The 25,000-nt window shown below is 43.0% G+C and overlaps 1 protein-coding gene across 1 annotated transcript in view; it reads right to left on the reverse strand.

Moving 5' to 3' along the window:
* b3gat2 (beta-1,3-glucuronyltransferase 2 (glucuronosyltransferase S)) overlaps nt 1-25,000 on the reverse strand; it is a 149,445-nt gene that overhangs the window by 68,581 nt on the left and 55,864 nt on the right. Inside the window, exon 2 of the mRNA XM_055162511.1 lies at nt 22,496-22,640. Coding sequence (XP_055018486.1) covers nt 22,496-22,640 — 145 coding nt within the window. The remainder of the gene's footprint in view (nt 1-22,495; nt 22,641-25,000) is intronic.

A 25,000-nucleotide genomic window follows, 5' to 3' on the forward strand; every position in this document is an offset into this window, starting at 1 on the left:
AATTCTTCACCTTCTGTTACATTAAAGACACCCTCTGTGATTTATTGAGTCGTCTCCGCAACTGCTCTGGTGTTCGCCCTGGAGTGTCCCCAGAGCAGGTCGTGGACAAGGCCTCTCCGCATCTTCAGAAGCTGGTCCCTGTGATGGCAGACGAAAGTCTGCCACCATCCATCATCCAGGGAAGCATCAGTAAGATGAGCGAGACCCTGACTGAGGTGATTACAACTCACATGGCTGTAGATAACAACCAGGCAAGGTTCAGGAACACCGTCAGTGTTACAGTACGGCTGGTTCTGGACCACACGACTGAGTGGATGAGCATTAGGGCACAGCTGCCCGACCACATGCACCCAGTCAAAAATGTTCTGAACACGATCCGCAGAGTGGTGTCCAGAATGCAAAGTCCCTGCCAGAACACCTCAAACCTCCACCTCACATATGAGGAACCAGCCCACCTCCCTCCTCAACCCCAGCCGCAGCTGCATGGGCCCATTCTCCATGCTCCAGATGTGCCCAAGACTCCTACCTCACAAAAGCCGTGGAGTAGAGACGACTGCAATAAGCTTGTCTATGAGATTGTCTCGAAGATTTTCCAGGCAGAACTGCACCCACTGAGTATCCGTCTGTCCCAGGACCTACTGGCACAGCTGGAAGATCAGGTGACAGAGTGGACTGTTTTGGTGAAACCAAACAGATATAAAGACGTGGCTTCCGCAGTTTACAAGGAGTTGTGCAAAGGCAAAGAGAAGAGTCACGTGCAGCACGCTGCTCTGGCACAGAGGGACTTCAGTTCTACTGTTCTGGAGGAAATCTACTGCACCCTGGTAGTGCCCCTGAAGAAGAAACACACGCTGAGCACTTTCCTGCGCTGGGTGGGTCGTCTCTTCTGCATGGACTAAACCCGGCAGGTCTCTTCATATAGGCCCAAAGGGTCTATCTGATGATGGACAGAGAGGAGCTCCTCAACACCGAGTCGCAAAAAGACTTGATGAGGAGGAGCAGACAGGAGCAGGAGTTTGGGCCAAACATCTACAAACAGCAACAAAGAGCTGACAACCCCACCAACCCACACAAACACCCACAAACAAAAAACTAAAATAAAAAAAAATAAATAAATAAAAAATAACTTGTATCCGAGTTCCACGCTACTATTTTCTGATCTATGTTATAAAAAATTATTAAGTTCATTATTAAATTATTAAATGAATGATTCAATTATTAAAATAAATGTTTAATAATAGTTTTGCGTAAACACTGAATCCAGAACAAGTATAATATAAAATAATGACATTTTAAATAAATAATGTGTCTATAGTTGGTCTGTAGCCAGCGGAGCAGCTCTAAAACAGGTTTGATATGACGAGCAAAATATAATTATATCACAGGCCAAATTTGGTCCCCAGGCCTGAGTTAGACATGTCTGTTACACTTATGCACAACATGCAGAAAAGTACTGTACATACCAGTACAGTGCTGGTAAAAATGCACAACACACAAGGACTTACACCAACAATATTAAGTCCAGTGACAGAACCTGTGTGAGTGTGTTTGTGTGTTATGAGCGGCTTTTGGAACAGTTTTTGTTTTCTGTTTCTGTGTGTAGTTCAGTTCTGTAGGGTAGAGTAGGGACAAATGTGACGACAGACGCTTCAAACACCACAAAAATACATATTTAACCTTTAAAAAACACTTTCAAATAAATCTGTGATATACTGGAATTCATATGTAACTATGGCAACTATGGAATCCCCTGACCTGACCTGATCACACGACAGCACCTGGCAACACCTGGCGTCACCTGGCAACATGTTCCATCCACATTCTATTTCTATTTTATGACATCATAAAGCTTCACTTGTTGATTTATGTAAGTGTAGCACAAGTTCCAGTGTAAAATCACTTCTATTCAGACTTCGACCGAGACACAGAGACTCACCACAGACAAACATGCCCAAAGACTGGTGCGATTACACTAGTGAGGACGACGAACTCCTGTACAGCCAGGAGTTCAACCTGATGGAGGCGTTGGGATTAACACCTACCAACCCACATCAGGCCTCTGGACCAGCAGAACAGGTGGTCCACACCTTTCAAAATCCTCAAGAGTTTCTAACTCTTGAGGAGTTAGAACGGGAGCAGCTTGGACCTCAACACCACCAGAGGTCCAAGGAGGACGAGGAGAAGGGCATGGCTTTAGTCATGTCTCGACTCCAGGCTGCCTCAGCTGCTCAGGCCAGAGCCAGAGAAGATCTGTTCATCCAACCAGATGAACTGAACAACCAGCCTCAGTCCCGAGATATTGAGGGACTGGAGAAACAGGTCGCTGACCTGACAGCACTGTTGCAGCAACACGTAGACGATTCCTGCAGAAAATCAGCAGAGTGGAAAACAGAAAAGCAGAGACTCCAGCAGGACTCTGCTGATCTGAATTCCAAACTCCAGGAAAAGTCTTTGGAAAATACTGCTCTGAGAGAACGCAACTCTCACCTGGAGCGTGTTCTGGCCCAACTTGAAACAGACAGGTCATCTCTGGAGCTCAGGCAACAAAAGGAGGCTGAGCTGAAGGCCCAGAAGCTCCAGGAACTAGAGAACATGCAGACACAGGTCCAGAAGATTTTGCGGAGCCGTGAGAAGCTGCAGGACTGCCTGAGGAGGTCTCAGGAAGAGCACTCCATCCTCAAAAAAAGGTACGGGGCTCTGAAGAAGGATCTGGTGCAGGAGGTGGAACAGGAGAAAAACATCAGTGCTAAGCTCCAGAAAGAAAATGCCACCATTCTGAAGTCCTGCCAAGAGCTAAGCTTAGAGCGCTCCCTGCTGGAGGAGAAGTGCAGTGGACTAGAGGAGCTACTCAGGACCTCAGAGAAAGAGTGCTCCCTGCTAGAGACAAAGACCACTGCACTCCAACAGCAGGTCGAGCAGGACAAACTGAACAAAGACGACCTGCTCAATGAAAAGGCCGCCCTGTTGAGGACCTGCGATGAGCTAAAATTACAGCTCTCGGTGCAGGTGGAGACATGTGATGCGGTGCAGGTAAAACTGAGGAGGTGTGAGGAAAAGAACTTCCTGCTCATTGCAAATAACTGTGCTCTAGAGCAGGAAGTGGAAGAGGAAAAACATGGCAGAGCACAGTTAGAAAATGAGAAGGCCACCATGTTGAACACCAGTAAAGACCTCGAGGCAGAGCGCTCCCTGCTGGTGGACAGGTGCGGCGCACTGGACCACGCCCTGACTACAACTCAGGAAGAGCTCTCCCTGCTGACTGTAAAGAACAGGGCTCTACACCAGCAGGTAGAGCAGGAACATCACATGAAGACTGCTTTAGAGGAAGAGAAAACAGCTCTGGTAAACACCCGTGAGAAGCTGAACACAGAGCTCTCCCTACTGCTCCAAAGATTCAACGTCTTGGAGGAAAAGCAGAGGAGCACAGAAAGACAGCGCTCCCTGCTGGAGGAGGTGAGCACGGCGCTGGAGCAGGAGCTGGAGATGGAACGGAAGAAGAGAAAGAGGAGGTGGTACAGGAGGCTCCTGGGCATGTAGAGCCTCTCTCACCCCCCTCACTGTTCTGCACTTGAACAATAAAACATAACAAAAAAAACATCATGTTGTATTTGTCTTTCTAAACTGTAGTAATAGTAATAATATTAGTAAACAGACAGATGTCGTTTGCAGGATATGTTTTCAAACACATTCCCTTTTCCACATTTTGATTTAAGAATTTTTACATATGCATTGATAAATACGGCGCAGGATGGGGCGGCAGTAGATCAGTTGGTGGAGCATTCGCCCACTGATCTGAAGGTTGGTGGTTTGATTCCAGCTCTCGACATAAACATTACAGGTTGAGTGGTCAGATCCACTGACCCACAGGTTGCTGGTGTGATTCCAGCTCCCACAGATGAATACTGTCGTTGTGTCCTTGGGCAAGACACTTAACCCACCTTGCCCACAGTGTCTGTGTACACTAGTGTGTGAGTGGTTCCTTGTTGTAAAGCGTTTTGAGCCTTGAAGGTGGAAAAGCGCTATAGAAAAATGTGACCATTTACCATAAATACATGTATGTGGCTTGTAATCCTTTAGTCCACAGGTGTCAAACATAAGGCCCGTGGGCCAGATCCGGCCCCCCAAGACCTTTAATGTGGCCCTTGGGTGATTTTCTACTAAAATATTTTAATTATATTTTCTATTAAAATCTTGTTAATTTTCTGTGGTGTTTATCACAGCAGCGTCTCCAGCGTCTCTGTACGTGGCCCCTCCCACCAGAGCAGCACAAATGAAGACTTGTCTCTTTCCAAACGCTCTTAAAGGACGATCGTTTTGACTGTTGACCGTGACACCCTCATCAGAAAAATGTCCAACATGAGAAAAGTGGAGCCGAGTGCAGGATTTTACAACAAAAATGGACTTATTCCTGTTTACAGACAAGTTCATGTTCAAAACTTTGTGTTGAAATTGTATTTTTCTTAAAGTTTCAGATTGTTCATAATATTATAATATTATAATATTAATGTAATAGATTTGTGTTTCTCTGCACAAATATTTGAACTTATTGTTATTTTTGGGGTTTATATGACATGAGTTTTCTGATCCGGACACTTTGGGATCAAAGTCGGTTGGATACGACCCTGGACCAAGATGAGTTTGACTCCGCTGCACTACACGGTTTGCAGAGGCGATACCGAGGGCTGTAGCCTTCGCTGTGACAGGGTCGCAACGTCAATCTGCATCTTTTTTCGATAATTCCCTTGTTTGATCCTGATGAGTCATTTCCAGAGGAACAGTGAAGAACCAAATCGTTTTATCCTTTTCAGAGCGTCTAGAACAACCAAATACACAACAAAACCTGCCCATGTTTCTCCGATGCTGCTGAAGTCAATGACATAGTGTGTGCCCGGTGTCATGGCGGCGTAGTTATGCCATGGGGGAGACGTGATGGTGCCAAGTCTCTATTTTCAACTATTATGAACATTGTGAATAATTATTTTGAACATACAGTATGAAAAAATGTGTATGTTTGAAGCAACAATATCCAGGATTATCAAAGTTCATCTTCACTTACTTTCTGCATTCTGAGCATCGTAATTATTCACCGAGATGAGTTTTTTAAGCACTTTTCACAACTTTCAGAGGCCACGGTGTAGTTTGTCCATTACGGTAAAGCTAAAAACAACTGGCATGCTAACTGCACACTTCCTAATTATTAGAAAGCCACATCAAATCAGTAGTATAAATAATAAAAACAGCAAAAAATCAAAGGTTTACTGAGACCTGCAGTAAATTCAGAACGCTGCAGCTCAGGTCATGACTCGAGCCAAGAAGTCCGAGCACTTGGGTCCTGGTCTCAGAGACTTTAAAGCGGCTGTTTGCACAAGTCTCTCCACGACCGAGTAAATAAGTAGGAACCTGAGTCTGTAGAGGACGGTGTCCGCAAAGCACAATTGGGCAATGACCGACAATTGACCCTGTGGGGCAGAGGTGTTCACACTTTTTCATGTGAGCTACTTACAAAATGACCAAGTCATAATGATCGACCTAATACAAAGTCAAACAAACTGCACTGAAACACTCTGTGGCCCCTTTTTTGGACCCTCCCCCACAGTTTGAGAACCTCTTCTTTAAGAGAACTTCCTCTGGCACTTTACACAAAACTGTGAAAAAAGTGAAGGAAGATTTTTAAACCTGTTTTTTAAAGTTCCAAACTGGAGTTTCATTCTTTTCTGGTTTTGCAGTGATATTTACCAGCCTCTGCACGTTTACCAAACCAAACGCACATCGTGACAAACACAGATGCATTTGTCACTTTTGTTAGACAAACTTCAGCCAAATGTGGCAGTAGGTCTGTTCTGTAGATCCGCTCTATGCTGTAGACCTGCTTTGTGCCAACACTGGAACACAAATTTAGACTGGTTTTTGCTTCACGTTTGGTCTTGCTCTTCTAATCAGCCGCACTGTGGGAGGGGCTTGTGTTGGCTGTACGCAGGAAGGAGCGAGAGCGTGAAAAGGCGAGGGGCGGCGTGCTGACGTGAGGCAGGTGGACAGGTAGGATGTTTAGGAAGTTGAACCTGCCCTGTGATGCACGCTGGTACACGAGGGCACACGCTGTCGCAGACGAGCCGTGCATAGGGAGCGTGTGTGTTTGTGATGCGCCGTAGAGTCTCCGCGGGTTTCAAATGAGCGCACAGGCTGCACTGAGACGCCCCACACGCTCCTGCACCCGCTACAAGTTTATTACCAACAGCAGCGGCCGGAATGAAATATGATCACACTTGTTGAGTGTCAGACCTCGAGTGAGAGACAAGACCGAGTCCAAACGCGATCGAGTCCGAGACGAGACACGACGATCTACCCACACGACCTTGGCGATCGACTGGTAGATCACGATCGACGTATTGAGCACCTCTGTCGTGAGGCAACAAGCTCTGTGCTAGTCCTTTCTCCTGCAGTCACCCGACACTCAGTCCTGATTCAGTTCTAGTCTAGTCCTAGATTAGACCTGATTTAAACCTGGTTCAGTCCTGGTCCCTCATGTGTCTCTATAGAACATTACTGCAGATATCATAAGCTGCAGTTTGTCGGGAGAAGTGGGTGGACGTCGTACCTCTGTGTACCACGCTCACTACACTCCTAGTTTCAGAGTAGTTTTGTAGCGCCCCCTTCAGGCAGATATAAAGAAGTGTCCTCCAGAGTCTCACCAGAACTGAAGAAACATCCTGGACGAACTGAGAAACAAATTCAACCAAATAAACTTTAGTCCAGTCGACAAACTGAATTCCTCCTTTTGCCTCACAGGAAACGTTTTTGGTAATAAAATGAGGAAAAATGTTTTGATTTCACGCGAATTAACGGCGACCGGACTTTCTAACGAGGAGATTGTGTTAAATAATAATAACGGGAGTTTTGCGAGTCGCTCTTCGCCCTCGCGTGTTAATCAGACATATTAACGTGTCACATTCACCCGGGGCCAGAGCAGCGGCTGTAATCACCGCGAAACAAAAGGCCTCAGCGAATGTCCGAGCTCCAGCCTCCGCCGGGCTTTTGTCAACGCCAACAAAGACACAAAGACACAAAACCGACAGAACGCTGAAAGAGAAAAAGAGAAAAAGAGAAAGGACAAAGAGGCGAAAACGAGGAAAGAGAAAAGAGCGGGAATATTAACGGGACGAGTTTGGGAAAGACGAGTGAGACCGAGGTCCTGGAGATCGGGAATAATAAAGGAGAAACATGAAGAGAGAGGGATGAAGAGGAGGAGGGTAAAGGAAGGGTGGAGGAGAGAGAGAGAGACAGAGAGAGAAAGTAGAAAAGGAGAGAAAGAAATTGAACTGAGAGAGGAAGAGAAAGAGGAAAGAGAAGTGAGGGACTGAGGCACTGAGGCAATGTCACGTATGTTTTTTAAATTTTTATTTGCTCTTTAATTTTTGTTGTTACTTATTATTTGTTGAGATGATGCGTCTCTCTCTCCCTCCTCTCTCCCTCTCTCTTCATCCCTCCGTTCCCCCTCTTCTCTTTTCCCTCTCCTCCGTCTCTCCTTCCTCCTGTCTTCCTTCTCTCTCTCTCTTTCTCTCTTCTTTTGGACGCACAGCTGCAGTCAAGTATTCGACGTTGCCTCTCTCCTCCCTTCTCTTCCTCTCCTCTCTCTACTCCTTCCTTCCTTTTTCTCCTCCACTCTCTCTCTCTCTCTCTCTTCCTCTCTCTCTCCAACAGACTTCCCCCTCTCTGCTTTCTCTCCTCTCCTCTCCTCCCCCTCTTTTTGACAAACATCTGCAGTGAAGCATGATGTTCCCTCTCCTCCTCCTCCCCCCTTCTCTCTCTCTCTCTCTCTCTCTCTCTTCTATTCGCTTCTTCCCTTGCCTCTCGCTCTTCACTCTTCCTCTCCTCCTCCCTCTCTCTTCGACTGACAGTTAAGCGTGACATAGTATTCCCCCTCTTCCTCCTCTTTCTCTCTCTCTCTCTCTTTGACGGACAGGTGTAGTGACATATGAAATTGCCTCTCTCCTTCTCCTCCCTCTCTCTTCTTCTGTCTCTCTCCCTCTCTCCTCCTCCTCTCTTCCAGTCTCTCTGTCTCTTCTTCTCCTCTCTCTCTCCTCCTCCTCCCTCTCTTCCTCTGTCTCTCTCCCTCTGTCCTCCTCCTCTCTTCCAGTCTCTCTCTCTCTTCCTCTCCTCTCTCTCTCCTCCTCATCTCTCTTCCTCTTCCTCTCTCTCTCTCTTCACCTCATCTCTCTCTCTTCCTCTCTCTCTCTCCTCCTCATCTCTCTCTCTCTTCTCTCTCTCTCTCTCTCTCCTCCTCATCTCTCTCTCTTCCTCTCTCTCCCTCCTCCTCCCGCTCTTCTTCTTCCTCTCTCTCTCTTTTCTCCTCATCTCCCTCTCTTCCTCTTTCTCTCTCCCTCTCTCCTCCTCCTTCTCTCTGCTCTCTTCCTCTCACTCTCTTCCTCCTCTCCTCCTCCCTCTCTTCTTGACGGACAGTTGTAGTAAAGTCTGTGACATTCCCCCTTTCTCTCCTCTCTCACTCTCTCTCTCTCCTCCTCCTCCTCTCCTCCTTCTTTTCTTTTTGACGGACAGTTGTAGTAAAGTTTATGAGACTGCCTCTCTCTCTTCCTCCTCTCTATCTTCTTTTCCTCTTCTCCTCTTCCCTCTCCTCTTGACAGACAGTTGTAGTAAAAGTCTGTGACATTGCCTCTCTCTATCCCTCTCTTCTCTCCCTTCTCTCTCTTCCTCCTCTCCTCCTCCCTCTCTTTTTGACGGACAGTTGTACTAAAGTCTATGACGTTTCCTCTCTCTCTCTCTCTCTCTGTTCTTAGACGGACAGGTGTAGTAAAGTCGGTGCCGTTGCCTCTCTCTCCTTCTCCTCCCTCCCTTTCTTCGCTTCCCTCTCTCCTCCTCCTCTCTCCTCCTCTCGTCCTCTCTCCTCTCCTCCTCTCTTCCCTCTCTCCTCCTCCTCTCCTCTCTTCTCCTCTTGTCCTCTTTTCCTCTCTCATCCCTCTCTTGTCCTCTCTCCTCCTCTCTTCCCTCTCTCCTCCTCCTCTTGTCCTCTCCCTCCTCCTCCTCTCTCCTCCTCCTCTTGTCCTCTCCCTCCTCCTCCTCTCTCCCTCTCTCGTCCTCCTCTTGTCCTCTCTCCTCCCCCTCTTCTCCTCCTCTCTTCCCCCTCTCCTCCTCTCTCCTCCTCTTGTCCTCTCTCCTCCTCCTCCTCTCTCCTCCTCTCCTCCTCCCTCTCCTCTTCCTCCTCTCCTCCCTCTCTCTCCTCTCTCCTCTCCTCTCTTCCTCCTCTCTCCCTCTCTCCCTCCCTCTCTCTCCTCTCTCCCTCTCTCCTCCTCTCTCTCCTCCTCTCTTCCCTCTCTCCTCCTCTCTTCCTCCTCTTGTCCTCTCTCCTCCTCCTCTTGTCCTCTCTTCCCTCTCTCCTCCTCCTCTCTCCCTCTCCCTCTCCCCTCTTCTCCTCTCTCTTCCCTCTCCTCCTCCTCTCCTCCTCTCTCTTCCTCCTCTCTCCCTCTCTCCTCCCCTCTCTCTCCTCCTCTCTTCCCTCTCTCCTCCTCTCTCTTCCTCCTCTCTTCCCTCTCTCCTCCTCCTCTCTCTTCCTCCTCTCCTCCTCTCTCTCTCCTCTCTCTCTTCCCTCTCTCCTCCTCTCTCTTCCTCCTCTCCTCCTCTCTCCCTCATCTCTTCCTCTTCCTCCTCTCCTCCTCCTTTCTTTTTGACGTACACTTGTAGTAAAGTCCGTCCCGTTCGTCTGTGGCGTTTGTTTGTGTCAAATGTTGCGTCAGGTTTGAGCTCGGAGTTTCACACTCGTCTTCTCTCCTCTTCACATCGACTTTTACTTTTACTTTTACTTCAAAAACTTAAACGCTTCATTGTCCAGTTTAAAGAAATCCAAAGTTCTTCCTCAGTTTCACGCTGGCATCACAAAACCGAAAAAACGTTTGGAAACATGCGGATGATGACGACTTCCTTTGAGTTGTGTTGCCAATAGTAACTCAAAAAACTCTGAAAATAGGTCGCTTTTCTTCATCTAGATGTCGTTGTTTTCTTTCTTTTCTCTTTTTATAAATCACCTTTTCATTTATTTACGTTATGTTCGGCACGTCACAAAACCGGAAAACGTTTGGAAACATGCAGATGACGACTTCTTTGGGCGATAGTAAATCTGGGAAAACTGAGAAAATCGCCTGGTTTTCTTCATCTAGACGTCACCGTGTTGTTTTATTTTGTATTTCATAAATTGCCAATTCATTATAATTTGTCTAATTTCATAAAAAGACGTCACTGTAGCGCTCCATTACGTCCAGCACGTCACAAAACCGGAAAACGTTTGGAAACATGCGGATGATGTCCCAGTTTTCTTCATTTAGATGTCGTGTACTTTCTTTCGTAAATTGCAAATTCATTTTATTATAATTTGTCTAATTTTACAAAAAAAAGAAGACGTCATTGTAGCGTTCCGTTATGTTCGTCACGTCACAAAACCGAAAAACGTTTGGAAACACGTGGATGACGACTTCCTTTTTTGATCTGTTGGCGAAAGTAAAATCTGGAAAAACTGAGAAAATCGCCTGGTTTTCTTCATCTAGATGTCGTATTCTTTCTTTCATAAATTGCCAATTCATTTGTGCGTTATACTTTGTCTAACTTAATAATAAAACTAAAACAAAAAAGACGTCGGCATGTCGCGTTTGGAAACATGCGGATGATGACTTCCTTTGGGATCTGTTGGCGATAGTAAAATCTGGAAAAACTGAGAAAATAGCCTGGTTTTCTTCATCTACATGTCACTGAATTTTTCTTTTTCCTTTTATATATTCATTTGTTTATTATAATTTGTCTAACTTGACAAAAGAATAGTTCTGCCGTTATGTTCGGCAGGTCGAATTCCTTTGGGCTTTGTTGGCGAAAGTAAAATCTGGAAAAACTGAGAAAATGGTGCGGTTTTCTTCATCGGAATGTTGCTGTATTCTTTCTTTTTTCTTTCATTAATTGCCAATTAGTTTGTGTATTATACTTTGTCTAACTTAATAATAAAAACAAAACAAAAAAGACGTCATCGCCGCGTTCTGTTATGTTTGGCATGTCACAAAACCGGAAAACGTTTGGAAACATGCGGATGATGTCCCAGTTTTCTTCATTTAGATGTCGTGTACTTTCTTTTGTAAATTGCAAATTCATTTTATTATAATTTGTCTAATTTTACAAAAAAAAAAAGAAGACGTCATTGTAGCGTTCCGTTATGTTCGTCATGTCACAAAACCAAAAAACGTTTGGAAACAAGCGGATGACGACTTCCTTTAGACTCTGTTGGGGAGAGAAACTGAGAAAATGTCCTGGTTTTCTTCATCTAGACGTCATCGTTTTCTTTCTTTTCTCTTTTTATAAATCTTCTTTTCATTTGCGTATTATAATTTGTCAGACTTAATAAAACATAAATAAAGAAGACGTCTTTGTCGCGTCCCGTCGGTCTCAGAATCGTTGCTGGTCTACGGCTCTAATCGACTCCATTTTCTTGTCAATATGTTTTGCGGGTGATTTGTGTCTTGGACTCGCTCCACTCTGCTGATATCTGATCTTTTGTAATAAGCTTTTATTAAATCACACTTTGGAAACGACAAAATGTGGTTATTAGATCAGAGACGATCACAAACTCGTTAGAGCTCAGTAATTCACTTAAACCGTGAAATGACCTGATGTGTTCTGACTGGAGTTTAGGACGAGCAGCTCCACGAAGACACATTTAACCTGATGTACACTTTGTTCACTCTCCACTGTTCACACCCTGCACACTCTCCACTGTTCACACCCTGCACACTCTCCACCGTTCACACCCTGCACACTCTCCACCGTTCACACCCTGCACACTCTCCACCGTTCACACCCTGCACACTCTCCACCGTTCACACCCTGCACACTCTCCACCGTTCACACCCTGCACACTCTCCACTGTTCACACCCTGCACACTCTCCACTGTTCACACCCTGCACACTCTCCACTGTTCACACTCTGCACTGTTCACACCCTGCACACTCTCCACTGTTCACACTCTCACTGTTCACACTCCACTGTTCACACCTGCACACTCTCCACTGTTCACACTCTCCACTGTCACACCTCCACTGTTCACACTCTCCACTGTTCCACTGTTCACACTGTTCACACTCTCCACTGTTCACACCCTGCACACTCTCCACTGTTCACACCCTGTACACTCTCCACTGTTCACACTCTCCACTGTTCACACTCTGCACTGTTCACACCCTCCACTGTTCACACCCTCCACCCTGTTCACACCCTGCACACTCTCCACTGTTCACACCTCTCCACTCACACTCTCCACTGTTCACACTCTCCACTGTTCACACTCCACTGTTCACACCCTGCACACTCTCCACTGTTCACACCCTGTACACTCTCCACTGTTCACACTCTCCACTGTTCACACCCTGTACACTCTCCACTGTTCACACTCTCCACCGTTCACACCTGCACACTCTCCACCGTTCACACCCCACACTCACTCACACCTGCACACTCTTCACACTCTCCACTGTTCACCCTCACACTCTCACTGTTCACACTCTCCACTGTTCACACTCTCCACTGTTCACACCCTGCACACTCTCCACTGTTCACACTCTCCACTGTTCACACCCTGCACTGTTCACACCCTGCACACTCTGTTCTGTCTGAACCCATCTCACTTCAGTTACACTTAAATCAGGTCTTTGTTTTATCCCTCACGTTTTCCTCCTGGTCACATTGGGGCGGGTCAATCAGACCCAAACATTTATTTTCTCGCCATTTTTTGGTGACAGTCAGTTACTTCCATCCATCCATTTTCTTCCGCTGACCTGAGTCCTGTGACCAGTTCTCCTGTGACCTGAGGGAGTCCTGAGGGACCCGTCCTGTGACCTGAGGTGACCTGACCTGTGACCTGAGGGAGTTCTCCTGTGACCTGAGGGAGTTCTCCTGTGACCTGAGGTAGTTCTCCTGTGACCTGAGGTAGTTCTCCTGTGACCTGAGGTAGTTCTCCTGTGATCTCCATTTACACACGCTGCGTTTGTTTGTCCCAACATCTGCTGGACTAAGAGCGACTCACACCAGGGGTTTAGAACCTAAACCTAAAGCTCAAACAGGACAGCAGTGGGTTCTATGTTCTGCACTCAAACCTGCACAACAGAACCGAGCCACAGCCCGATGACGTCATCACCTGGTGTTGTTTGTTCACATGTGGCAGCAGAGCAAAGACTTTTAGTGGAGAAAATAAGTCCAGCGGCAGAAACATGTATTAAACAGTGAGACATGAGTCCTGCTGAGACACTGTCTCCTGTGGGAGTTTCTGGAGATAAAAACCGTTGAGAGCAGAAAGAACAGAAGGACACGAGGCTGTAGAACTTCTGTCTCTGTCTCAGTCTTTACTGAAGGTCAGCGTGGACTCACTGTGTTCTGCAGCAGATTTTACTTCATGTTTTCCTCATATGAGTAACATCAGCACATACACAGTGGATCATGTGTGTGTACGTGTTCATGTGTCATGTGTGTGTTCATGTGTGTGTGTGTTGTGTGTGTGTGTGTGTGTTCAGTGTGTGTGTGTGTTCATGTGTGTGTGTGTGTTCATGTGTGTGTTCATGTGTGTGTGTGTGTGTGTGTGTGTGTGTTCATGTGTGTGTGTGTGTGTGTGTGTGTGTGTGTGTGTGTGTGTGTTCATGTGTGTGTGTGCGTGCGCACTGGTATTCGTCACGTTGTGAGGACCGAAATCTGTTTACACAGTCACGGTGTGGGGACCATTTTCTTCATGGGGACCAAAAACCAGGTCCCCACGAAGATTACCACTATAGATGAATAAAATGACAGTTTTTAAGGTGCTGGACGAAGTTTCAGCATTGGCCCATATGTCACGGTTTTTAGTGAGATTGAGTGTGTGAGAGTGTGTGCTCTATGGTGCCCCTAATGGTAAGCACGGGTAAGACATCACCGTCTTCACACACACTTCAACCAAATATGGTTCGGTACCGCCCATTTCCTGGTCCTCATAAGAAATTATGTTTCCATCGAATGATCAGTGTGAAAGACGACATACAGCGTGCACATGCAAGGTAAGAATATTTGAGCATATTATGATCATTTCATTAAATAATGAGTTAAGCTGATGAGAATAAATCGCTGAAGCAAATTGTGACCACAAATGTTAAGTAAATTTTTATTTTTATGTGATCAGTATATTAGAAAACATATTTTGTTCAAACTTGATTCGCTAGCTAACATTATCAAAGCTAAATGTAGCTTCTTTGTAATCACAATCATAGTTAAAATAGTTTAAATATACGTTGTGAAAATAAGCCAACAGTTGTTTAGCCTATTTTAAAGAGATTAGAATAAAGTTAAATTGTGCTGGAGGGGGTAGGTGTCGGGGCTAGCCAAGGCCATGAGCAGGCTGCATGTCTTAGCCTAGTAGCATGGTCATTGCTAACACAGCGGAGAAAGTTACGCCAGCGAGTGGGAGAGGGTGGTGTACAACGGGACAAAACCACCACAAGAAGCGGTGAACGTAAGCGACGGGCGAAATCAGGGGATCTGTAGAAAAAAATAACAGTATCTGTATCTTAGATTTATCTGACAAGGGTTTTTAGTATGTTAGCCGCTAAATAGCTGCGAAGAGGCTAGTGTTAGCTGCTAATGATTCTAGTGCTTTCTACTGGTAAACAAAAAGCTGCTATGGCTAGGCTATTTGATCAGTGCGGGTGCGTATATACGCTCGTGTAGGTTGTGGACGTGTATGTTCAGGTCTCGGTGATTGAACTTATAAAATGCCCAGCTTTTAGCTCCTTGAAGGTAAAGATTTCATGCATTGTGCATACTGTCAAGGACTCTTTATAAGAAAGTTACTATGGAGACACATGCGTACTTGTAGGCTTAAACCGCAATCCCTGCCTCCCAAACCAGGAAAAAACCGTGTTCAGTCCATGTGCACCTACACTTCTCCTGTGCCTTCAAACATGACCAAACATCTGTGGGAAGTAATCAGTGCCATGAATCCTGATCCAATTACAGACATAATAAAAAATGATGAAGTCATTACTGCAATCGGGCAACACTTGTTGAATAAAAATGGACTTTCAGCCAAGAACAAACGGTGTGCTCGTGAGAAGATGCGAGAATTGGCACGGTTGGTTCAAACAGCCAGAAGAGTCACCTCTCTGCAAACACTTGAAGATTGTGTGAATCCAATAAAGTACAATGAGACTGTGAAAGCTGTCAAATATACTTGTGGTTATAGCAGTGAAACTTGCATGTTCGTGATACCATCTCTTGCTAATAAGCTTGGAAATTCTTTAGTAAAAGTAAGTAAACTGCTAAAAGCACAAGGTTTAATCACTAATAATAATGAGCTGGTGAAAAGGGCAAGTGACTTTCTCGAAGTTCATCAAAACAAATGGAATGAGCTCATCTCGGCTACAGCATTAAGAAACATCAGGGAAGCAAAATGGAATGTTCCTACACTAATGCCTTTTACAGAAGACATACAGAAATTGCATGGATATTTAAGACAAATGCAAGAGGAATGGTTCACAAAGTTGTCTGAAGTTCCCTGTACCAGAGCATGGCTGCAGCTTGCTAAGGCCTGCCTTGCTCAGTTAATTCTTTTCAACAGGCGCAGGGAGGGGGAAGTGTCGTCAATGCCTTTAAAAGCATTTCTATCGAGAGACATTTCAGACCCACATACTGATGTTGACTGGGCTCTCTCAGAATTAGAGAAGAAACTTTGCAGACACTTCACCCGCGTTATAACAAGAGGAAAACGTGGCAGACAAGTTCCAATCCTTTTGAGTCCCACAGTTTTGAGTGCTTTGGATCTTCTTATCCATCAGAGAGAGGCTTGTGGCGTTTTGAAGGAGAACACATATATGTTTGCAAGACCAGAGGCCATGTCACACATACGGGGATCAGACTGTCTTCGTGGGTTTGCCAAAGCGTGTGGTGCCAAGTGTCCAGAAGCTCTTACATCAACAAAATTAAGAAAACATGCAGCAACCCTCTCAACAGTACTCAACATGACTGAGACAGAGATGGACCAACTGGCCAATTTCCTTGGTCATGACATTAGAGTTCATCGAGAGTTTTACAGACTCCCCGAGAAAACTTTGCAACTTGCAAAAATTAGCAAAGTTCTAATGGCTCTCGAGCAAGGAAGACTCTCAGAGTTTCATGGAAAAAATCTCGACCAAATTGGGATTAGTCCTGATGGTGTGTTTAATTTTTTATATATTATGGACTCACCAGCAATTTCATAGCACTGTTAATACTAATTAATAAAACCTTCACAGAACAAGTTCACTGTGAGGAAGGAGAGGAAGGAGAAATGGAACAGGGACACTGTTCATCAACTACTGATGGTTTGTATCATGGCCCCAACCCTAAACTTTTACCATGACAATGTGGCTTCATAATTCAATTTTAAAAATGTTTAAATTAATTGCAAACCAGAAAAATGAATCACTATTAAAAATAGACTCCCATTAATCGCATATGATTACATTATTTTCTCAATTCTAATGTATTAAATTGTAAATTTAGACATTGCACTTTTAATACTGAAGGAGAGATTAATGATGAATTCTTCTGTATCAGACAAATGTAGGGAAGGAATAATTTGGTATATTTTCGACATCTTTGTCAGCAGCGTCACATGGTGTGTGTGACATGTCTTATGCACTTTTGTTCCCAAGCGTGGCCAACCTGACTGATCATGCATCCTGCCACTTGATGGTGGTTGTAGAAGTGATCCATTGTTTATATTTGTTGGATTCTTGATTACTTATTTGCGCGTTATCCTAATCCATTACTTCATTATTGCATTTGTGGTGATCTGATATTGCAGACTTCAAATTGACCTGTTGCGCCCTCTGTCATCTGGTTCTGGTTAGTTTTCTTGCTGTTTCTTTCATGTTCCTTTTTGTGTAAATTTTTTCTAATACTAAAAGGATACAGAGTAAAACTGAGATTACTCCTTACATATATGGTAAAATTGTAATCGAATATATATGAAGAGCCATGAAAAAACACAACATGAAACCACATAGGAACTTGAGACAATTGCCAGTCTATTGCAAAGACTACGTAGAACAAATGCAGTGTAATTTATTAAATAGCATGCAAACTGCGAAAGAACATGCATCAGAGAAACAGTCCAGTAGACCTGACTGGTCTGTTGGACTGACCACGCCTGGGAACAGCACATAAGACTGAAAATTTTGCTGAAATTTTACACAAGTTATTTTAATGTGATTAAAAGAAACAATTTAAAGGGAGCAAGAGAGACAAAGGGGGAGAAGGAGGGAGAGACAGAGAGGGACACATTTGAACAAATTTTAAAACTCATTACAGGCCACCATCAACAAATCATGCAGAGAGGATGTACATCTAGAAATGTAAACACAGCTCCCCTCCTCCAACTGCACACACCCTCACCACTGTCTACATACTATCAAATTCACATACAATTGTGCCAATTCCCAGCCTTAATCGTGCTGTGACCAGCCTCTTTCAAAGTTTCACAGATGAAATTGGAATAAATCCTGGTGGTGTGTTTTTTTGTTTACTTGTATATTGTGGACTTGCAAGCAATTTCGTACCACTATTAATATATATACTTAAAACTTTGCACAGAACAAGTTGAGAAAACAGAAGCTGCATTAGAAGAGGAACATTGTTCATCAACTACTGATGGTTTGTATTACTGCACTAACCCCAAACATTTACTGAAGTGAAGATTCTTAAGATTTGTGTGTATTATATGAACCTCACATAACATCCAAGTGGAAGATGTTTCCAAAAATCTTCAGTCTAAACCTGTTGGATTTGGTTTGATTGACAATCAGCTACCTGAGCCCTGAAGAAGTAGTTTGGATTAACAACGAAATGCTGGGTATTAATGTCAGACTAAGTCCAGTTGTTTTATTATGAAGAGAGGAAGAGAGACAGACAAAGGGGAAGTAAAGGGAGACAAAGAGGAAGGGAGGAAGAGATGCAGGGACCATAAGTGAGAGTAGAATGTAGATTCACCAGTAAATGCAGTGCTTTGCCTTTCAGCTCAGCTCCTTCACTGCAACAGTCCAATACAGTGACCACGTCACTGCAGAAAATTCAATTACAATTGGTAAATTGGTTTATATTAATTTTTCTTATTTTCATTATTTCTCATTAGATGAGATGACACTTGTTTGGTCTCCACCACCATCCAAGAAACGCAAACAGGCATCAGACAAACCTCCAAGAGACAGACCTGAGAAGTCTTCTGACAAAGGTGAACTCTTCACTATGTTTATACTTCAAATGGCAACATGCTGAAACTGGCACAAAAGTTTTCATTTTGTAAAACCTTCAAAAATTGGATCACGTTTGTCACCTTTGAAACCCTCGAGAGTAAACCCTCTTTAGATTTTTTTATTTTTTTTCCTGTGTGAAAAGTCAGATCTCCATCTACTTCCTATATTTATGGAATATATTTTTATTGTGTTGTTCCAAGTTTGGATGTATGAGTAGAGAAATAGATAGTTTTGAAAGAAAAAACATTTCATTTCATGGCAACAAAACCACATCCTACAAGCCCATATTTAATTCATGTGTACAATATTATACAAAGTACCCGAAGTAATGTAACAAAGTTACATTCTTGAGGTAGGAACTAAGTAATAAAATTTTTAAAGTAACTTCACTTCAAATGTCTGGATCCTATTATCAGCAATGTTAGGGGAGTCACTGCACACACTAACTGTTGCTTTTCTTCTTAACCCCTTTAAGGCAAAATCCGGAAGAAAATTCCCTGGCAGCAGACTGAGGTGCAGGCAGTGGAGAGGCACCTGAAACGATTTATTACATCGGGTGTCGTACCTTCAAAAGTGGACTGCGAAAAATGCTTGAGAGCTGAACCTGCTCTCAGAGGCAGAGAATGGAAAAATGTTAAATTTTACGTTTATAATCGCATCATAGCTCTTAAAAGGAAATTACAGCGCTCATAATATAGCATGACAATTAAGTTCTAGGTTGGTAAACCCTAATTCAAACATACAATTTTAACATTTTCATTAAACCCTCAGGGGTTCCTTAAACTTCTTTGGTTCTTGTTAAAGATAATACAGTAACGTGTATTTACCTTGTTGACATGTTCTGGCTGCTGCTGCAAGACATATTCAGTATTGTCACCAGTGTTGGTGGTGACATGTCGTATATCAGCTGTAGTTACTTCAAGTAGGCGTGGTCAGCCTGATGGACCTGGCGTTTCGCTCAGACTGACCACGTCTCCTGTTGCCCGGTGTCTCTGGAGGAGGATGTCCCAGGTGTGTGAAAGGAGGAACGCTCCATCATCATGATTAATACTGTCCTTGCCTCGTTTCCTGATTTCACTGGCCTCCCTGATCCAGCATTTGAAATGGATGTTTTCCAATCCAATGACCCATCATTGGACATTGAATCGTAAAACGACAAGTTCAAACGCTGGATCAGGGAGGCATTAACTCTGATGACAGAGTTTTCCTCCTTTCACACACCTGGGACACCCTCCTCCAGAGAACATCGGGCAACAGGAGGCGTGGTCAGTCTAACCGACCTGCCAGGTCCATCGGGCTGACCACACCTACAGGAAGTAACAACAGCTGATATAGAAAACTTCACCACCAACACCGGTGACAGTTATGAAGATGTCATGCAGCAGCAGAAACATGTCAACAAGGAAATACACTTTACTGTATTGTCTGTACTGTATTGGAAAACATGAACATCATTGCCTCAGCGGTTCCTATAGACATTTTTGTCTATTTAGACTTTTTTTTTTTTTTTTTTTTATTTCATCTGTCCACTATTTTAATTCAGTTAATGCTATAGGCACCACATTTGGGAAGTCCTAATTCTTGTCGAGATTTTTAGTTCCAAGAATTGTTTTTAAAAAAAAAAGAAAAATTTTTTCGCTACATGTTAAATTCAAGTTCATTTAATCACTTAATTGTTTAAAATAAAAGTGAATTTGTAAAGAAAATATCTTCATTCTTTGTACTAAAAAAAATTTTTATTGTTTTTTCCTAGGTCCCCATGAGTGATTGTTTGAGAAATTGTGTAAATTATGTTAATTATATGCAGATTTGGTCCCCATAAGCCATATTCACTAGTTTTTTTGTAGGTCCTCATGACACATCTTCCCACCATTATATCATCATTTGAAAGATCTGAAGGTGTGTATAGGTTAACAATGCCATGTTAAGTAACCTCAATTTTTTTCAAACCTGTAGAACCTCTAGAAAGGGTGGTCCCCGCGAATGATGGCTAGAAAGTTGGTCCTCATTAACCATGGAAACCCGTATGTGTGTGTGTGTGTGTTCATGTGTGTGTGTGTGTGTGTGTGTGTGTGTGTGTGTGTGTGTGTGTGTGTGTGTGTGTGTGTGTGTGTGTGTGTGTGTGTGTGTGTGTGTGTGTGTGTGTGTGTGTGTGTGTGTGTGTGTGTGTTCATGTGTGTGTGTGTGTGTGTGTGTGTGTGTGTGTGTGTGTGTGTGTGTGTGTGTGTGTGTGTGTGTGTGTGTGTGTGTGTTCATGTGTGTGTGTGTGTGTGTGTGTGTGTTCATGTGTGTGTGTGTGTGTGTGTGTGTGTGTGTGTGTGTGTATGTGTGTGTGTGTGTGTGTGTTCATGTGTGTGTGTGTGTGTGTGTGTGTGTGTGTGTGTATGTGTGTGTGTATGTGTGTGTGTGTGTGTGTTCATGTGTGTGTGTGTGTGTGTGTGTGTTCATGTGTGTGTGTGTGTGTGTGTGTGTGTGTGTGTGTGTGTGTGTGTGTTCATGTGTGTGTGTGTGTATGTGTGTGTGTGTGTGTGTGTGTGTGTTTCAGAGTTTCGTACAAATTATTTTCCTTCCTGTTTACAGTCGGATCGTGTAGTTTTTCTAACGTAACAGCAGTGACCACAGCTCATGAAAAACACTAGTTCACCAGGTCACAAAGAGCTTTCATTCAAACTAAACCAAAAAAAATGAATGCTGTTAAAAAAAAATTAAATAAATTGCGTTAACTTATTAATAATGTGATATTTTTGACAGCACTAAAAATAATACAGAACATGATGAACATTTCACAAGTCACAGTGAGTTTGAGGATTATTATTCTGGTTCCACTTCTTACTCACTGTCAACAGATTTAACAGAAAAAATACAAAACAAAACTCATCCACATAAAAACTATTAACACACGAGCTGCGGCTTCACGATCGCACAAACACACAAAGTCGGGAAAAGCCTCTTCGAACTCAGAGAAGCAAATCATGGACCTGAATCAGACAAATTCTCCTGTTCGTTTGTGTTGGACTTTAGTGTGTAAAGTACGACAACAGAGAGCGAGTTGGTCGTTCAAACTGTCGTGCTGCGTCCTTGAGCGAGAGCCCTGCACCCGACGCAAAACAGAGCGGCGCGGGACACAGACTGACAGCTCGTTGCGGGAGAAGGACGACACGATCCAGGAGCGGCCAGGAGGAAGGATAAACTACAGATAAACTACAGTCCCACAAACTAAATCTGAGAGTAAAAAATATAAATGATTCATGTTTCTATCATACATCATTTGTGCTGGATATTTCATTTGGCATCAGTAAAAACATTTTAAACAGCCGACCGTCCCCCGTCCCGTACACCACACATGATCTCCAGGTCTAAACCAGGTCTAAAACCAGGTCCAAACCAGATCTAAACCAGGTCTAAACCAGGTTTAAAACAGGTCTAAAACCAGCTCCAAACCAGATCTAAACCAGGTCTAAACCAGGTTTAAAACCAGGTTCAAAACAGGTTCTAAAACCAGGTTTAAAGCAGTTCTAAAACAGGTCTAAAACAGGTTTAAACCAGGTCTAAACTAGGACTAAACCAGGACTAAAACAGGACTAAAACAGGTCTAAAACCAGGTCTAAAACCAGGTCTAAACCAGGTTGAAAAAACAGGTCCAAAACCAGGTCTAAACCAGGACTAAACCAGATCTAAACCAGATCTAAAACCAGGTCTAAAACCAGGTCTAAACCAGGACTAAACCAGGACTAAAACAGGTCTAAAACAGGACTAAACCAGGACTAAACCAGGACTAAAACAGGTCTAAAACAGGACTAAAACAGGTCTAAACCAGGACTAAAACAGGTCTAAAACAGGACTAAACCAGGTCTAAACCAGGTCTAAAACCAGGTCTAAACCAGGTCTAAACCAGGTCTTTAACAGGACTAAACCAGGATTTAGCCAGGACTTAACCATGTTGCTGGAATGCCCCCCCCCCCTTTCCAACTTCCTTTGTCCGTGAAATATTGTCAGGTATAAAATCGAGTCCGCGACGCAAAAAAGGTTGGGGACCACTGTTTTAGACAATTCCTTTCCGCTTTTCCATGTTTGTTTAAGAAAGCGAATTTTCCCATCTTGTAGGATTTGCAGGAGGGAGCAGGACTGAATATTTTGCTCCGTGCAGACCTGCCCCCCCTGCTGTGTGAGCGCGGTAGTGTTTGTAGTGTTTTGGTCTCACCTGCCATGTCCGTAGCGAAGGGTCGGTCGGGTCTCCAGCCCGTGTACCAGCCGACCACTTTACCCCCGGACACCAGGGGGCGCTCGTAAGCCCGACCCCCCACGAAGCCCACGGGCCACACGGACACGCCTTTAGTGCTGCGCATCTGAAAAAAAACACACACACAAAAACAATCTGACATTACAAACACATCACGATCACAGCACAGCACAGCTCGATTTTATTTATTTTGACGTTATTAAAGTCTACGGAAGCCCTGAGAGGCAAGAGAGAGAGAGAGAAAAAAAAAGAGGCAGGTCATTTTTTTAATTTATTTATTTTTTCACCAACTCAAAAAATAAATAATTTCTTTTTCTACCTTTTACCATCTACCTTTTTCTACCTCTTTTTTTTTTCTCTTATGTTTTTATTATTAATTATTATTATTAAAGTCTACGGAAGCCCTGAGAGGCACGAGAGAAAGAGAAAAAAATTGGCAGGTCTTTTTTTTTTCACCAACTCAAAAAATAAATAATTTCTTTTCTACCAAAAAAAAAAAAAAGTGTAAAAAAACAAACAAAAAAAATTCTACAAATTTTTTTTTTTCTCTTGTGTTTTTATTATTAATTATTATTATTAAAGTCTACGGAAGCCCTGAGAGGCACGAGAGAGAGAGAGAAAAAAAGAGGCAGGTTAAAGTGTTTTTTTTTTGTTTTGACCAACTCAAAAAAAAATTAATAAATTTCTACCAAAAAAAAAAGTCTAAAAAATAAATAAATAAATAAATACATAAATTTCTACAATTTTTTTTTCCTAACAATTTTTTTTTCTCTTGTGTTTTTTATTTTTTGTTACTTTGATGTGGCTGATGAAAAAAAAAAAAAAAAAAAAAAACACACACACACACAAAATCTCACATTACACTCACATTATAGTACAACTCGATTTTATTTATTTTGATGTTATTAAAGTCAATTGAATTTAACAAAATATCATAATAAACATAAAAACGAGACACAAAACATAAAACGACAAAGCTCCCCACCTCTTCCCCCAAACACACACACATAAATGTAATTAAATATAAATAAAAGTATTGTGGTAGTGCAGCGTTATCATACGGCAGGCCCTCTTATATTTATATTTTGGCCTATTTATATTTATGATAATTAAATTTTTCTTTCCCTTTTATCTCAATTTTTAATAAACACTTTTAGTCACTATATTTAACTAAGATTATTTTCACTATTTTCATTTTCTTTCATCATCTTTTGCTTTTTATACAAACTTAAAGTAGAATTTTAGAGGCATTTTCTTTTCTTTTTTTCCCAGTACAACTCAATTTCATTTCAGAGTTAATTTTATTTGAACATTTTTTTAAAAAGGGATGAAGGTAAAACAAAAAGTCTCCACACTCTCAGAACATTTAACAAAGAAACAAAGAAACAAAGGAAATAAAAAGAACAAACTTGTTAAAAACATTAAATGTTCAAAAAGGAGTAAGAAGAAGAAGAGGAGGAAGAAAAGGAGGAGGATGACGGGGGATGACATCACCTGAACAGACGAGTGGAGGTTTACACCTGGTTTAGACCTGGTTTAGTCCTGATTTTAATCCTGTTTAATCCTGGTTTTAGTCCTGTTTTAGACCTGGTTTTAGACCTGGTTTTAGTTCTGGTTTAGTCCTGATTTTAGTCTTGGTTTAGACCTGGTTTAGTCCTGGTTTGGCCCTGATTTTAGTCCTGGTTTAAACCTAGTTTAGACCTAGTTTAGTCCTGGTTTAGTCCTGGTTTTAGTCCTGGTTTAGTCCTGTTTTAGACCTTGTTTTAGACCTGGTTTTAGTTCTGGTTTAATCCTGATTTTAGTCTTGGTTTAGACCTGGTTTAGTCCTGGTTTAGTCCTGGTTTAGTCCTGGTTTGGCCCTGGTTTTAGTCCTCGTTTAGACATAGTTTAGACCTGGATTTAGACCTGGTTTACACCTGATTTTAGTCCTGGTTTAGTCCTGATTTTAGTCCTGGTTTAGACTTGGTTTTAGTCCTAGTTATTCCTAGTTTAGTCCTTGATTGGACCTGGTTTTAGTCCTGGTTTTAGTTCTGTTTTAGTCCTGGTTTAGACCCGGTTTTAGTTCCGGTTTTGTCCTGATTTTGTCCTGGTTTAGTCCTAATTTAGACTTAGTTTAGTCCTGGTTTTAGACCTGGTTTAGTCCTGATTTTGTTCATATATATAAATGCTTTTAACTTGAAAACTCTCGCTTCTTGGGACGAGTCCAGGACTAAACCAGAACCGATCCAGCACAAGAATTAAAAAAAAACAACAACACATGATCAAAAGTCCTCAAAATGGCGCCTATAAACCTGAAACTTCAGCACATTTCTGTAATCATAGCCCCCCTCGTCCCCCTCGTCCCCCTCGTCCTCCTCGTCCTTCTTCTTCTTCTTTACAATCCGTCTTTTGCCTTCAGGATTTAAACAGGCACATTTGTGAGCGCTCGCTGCTTTTTGCTTCTGTTTCCCAAAACCGTTTCATCTG

Source organism: Boleophthalmus pectinirostris, unplaced genomic scaffold (assembly GCF_026225935.1).
Source record: "Boleophthalmus pectinirostris isolate CB_2022bp ecotype Guang Dong unplaced genomic scaffold, ASM2622593v1 HiC_scaffold_5, whole genome shotgun sequence".
NCBI lineage: Eukaryota > Metazoa > Chordata > Actinopteri > Gobiiformes > Gobiidae > Boleophthalmus > Boleophthalmus pectinirostris.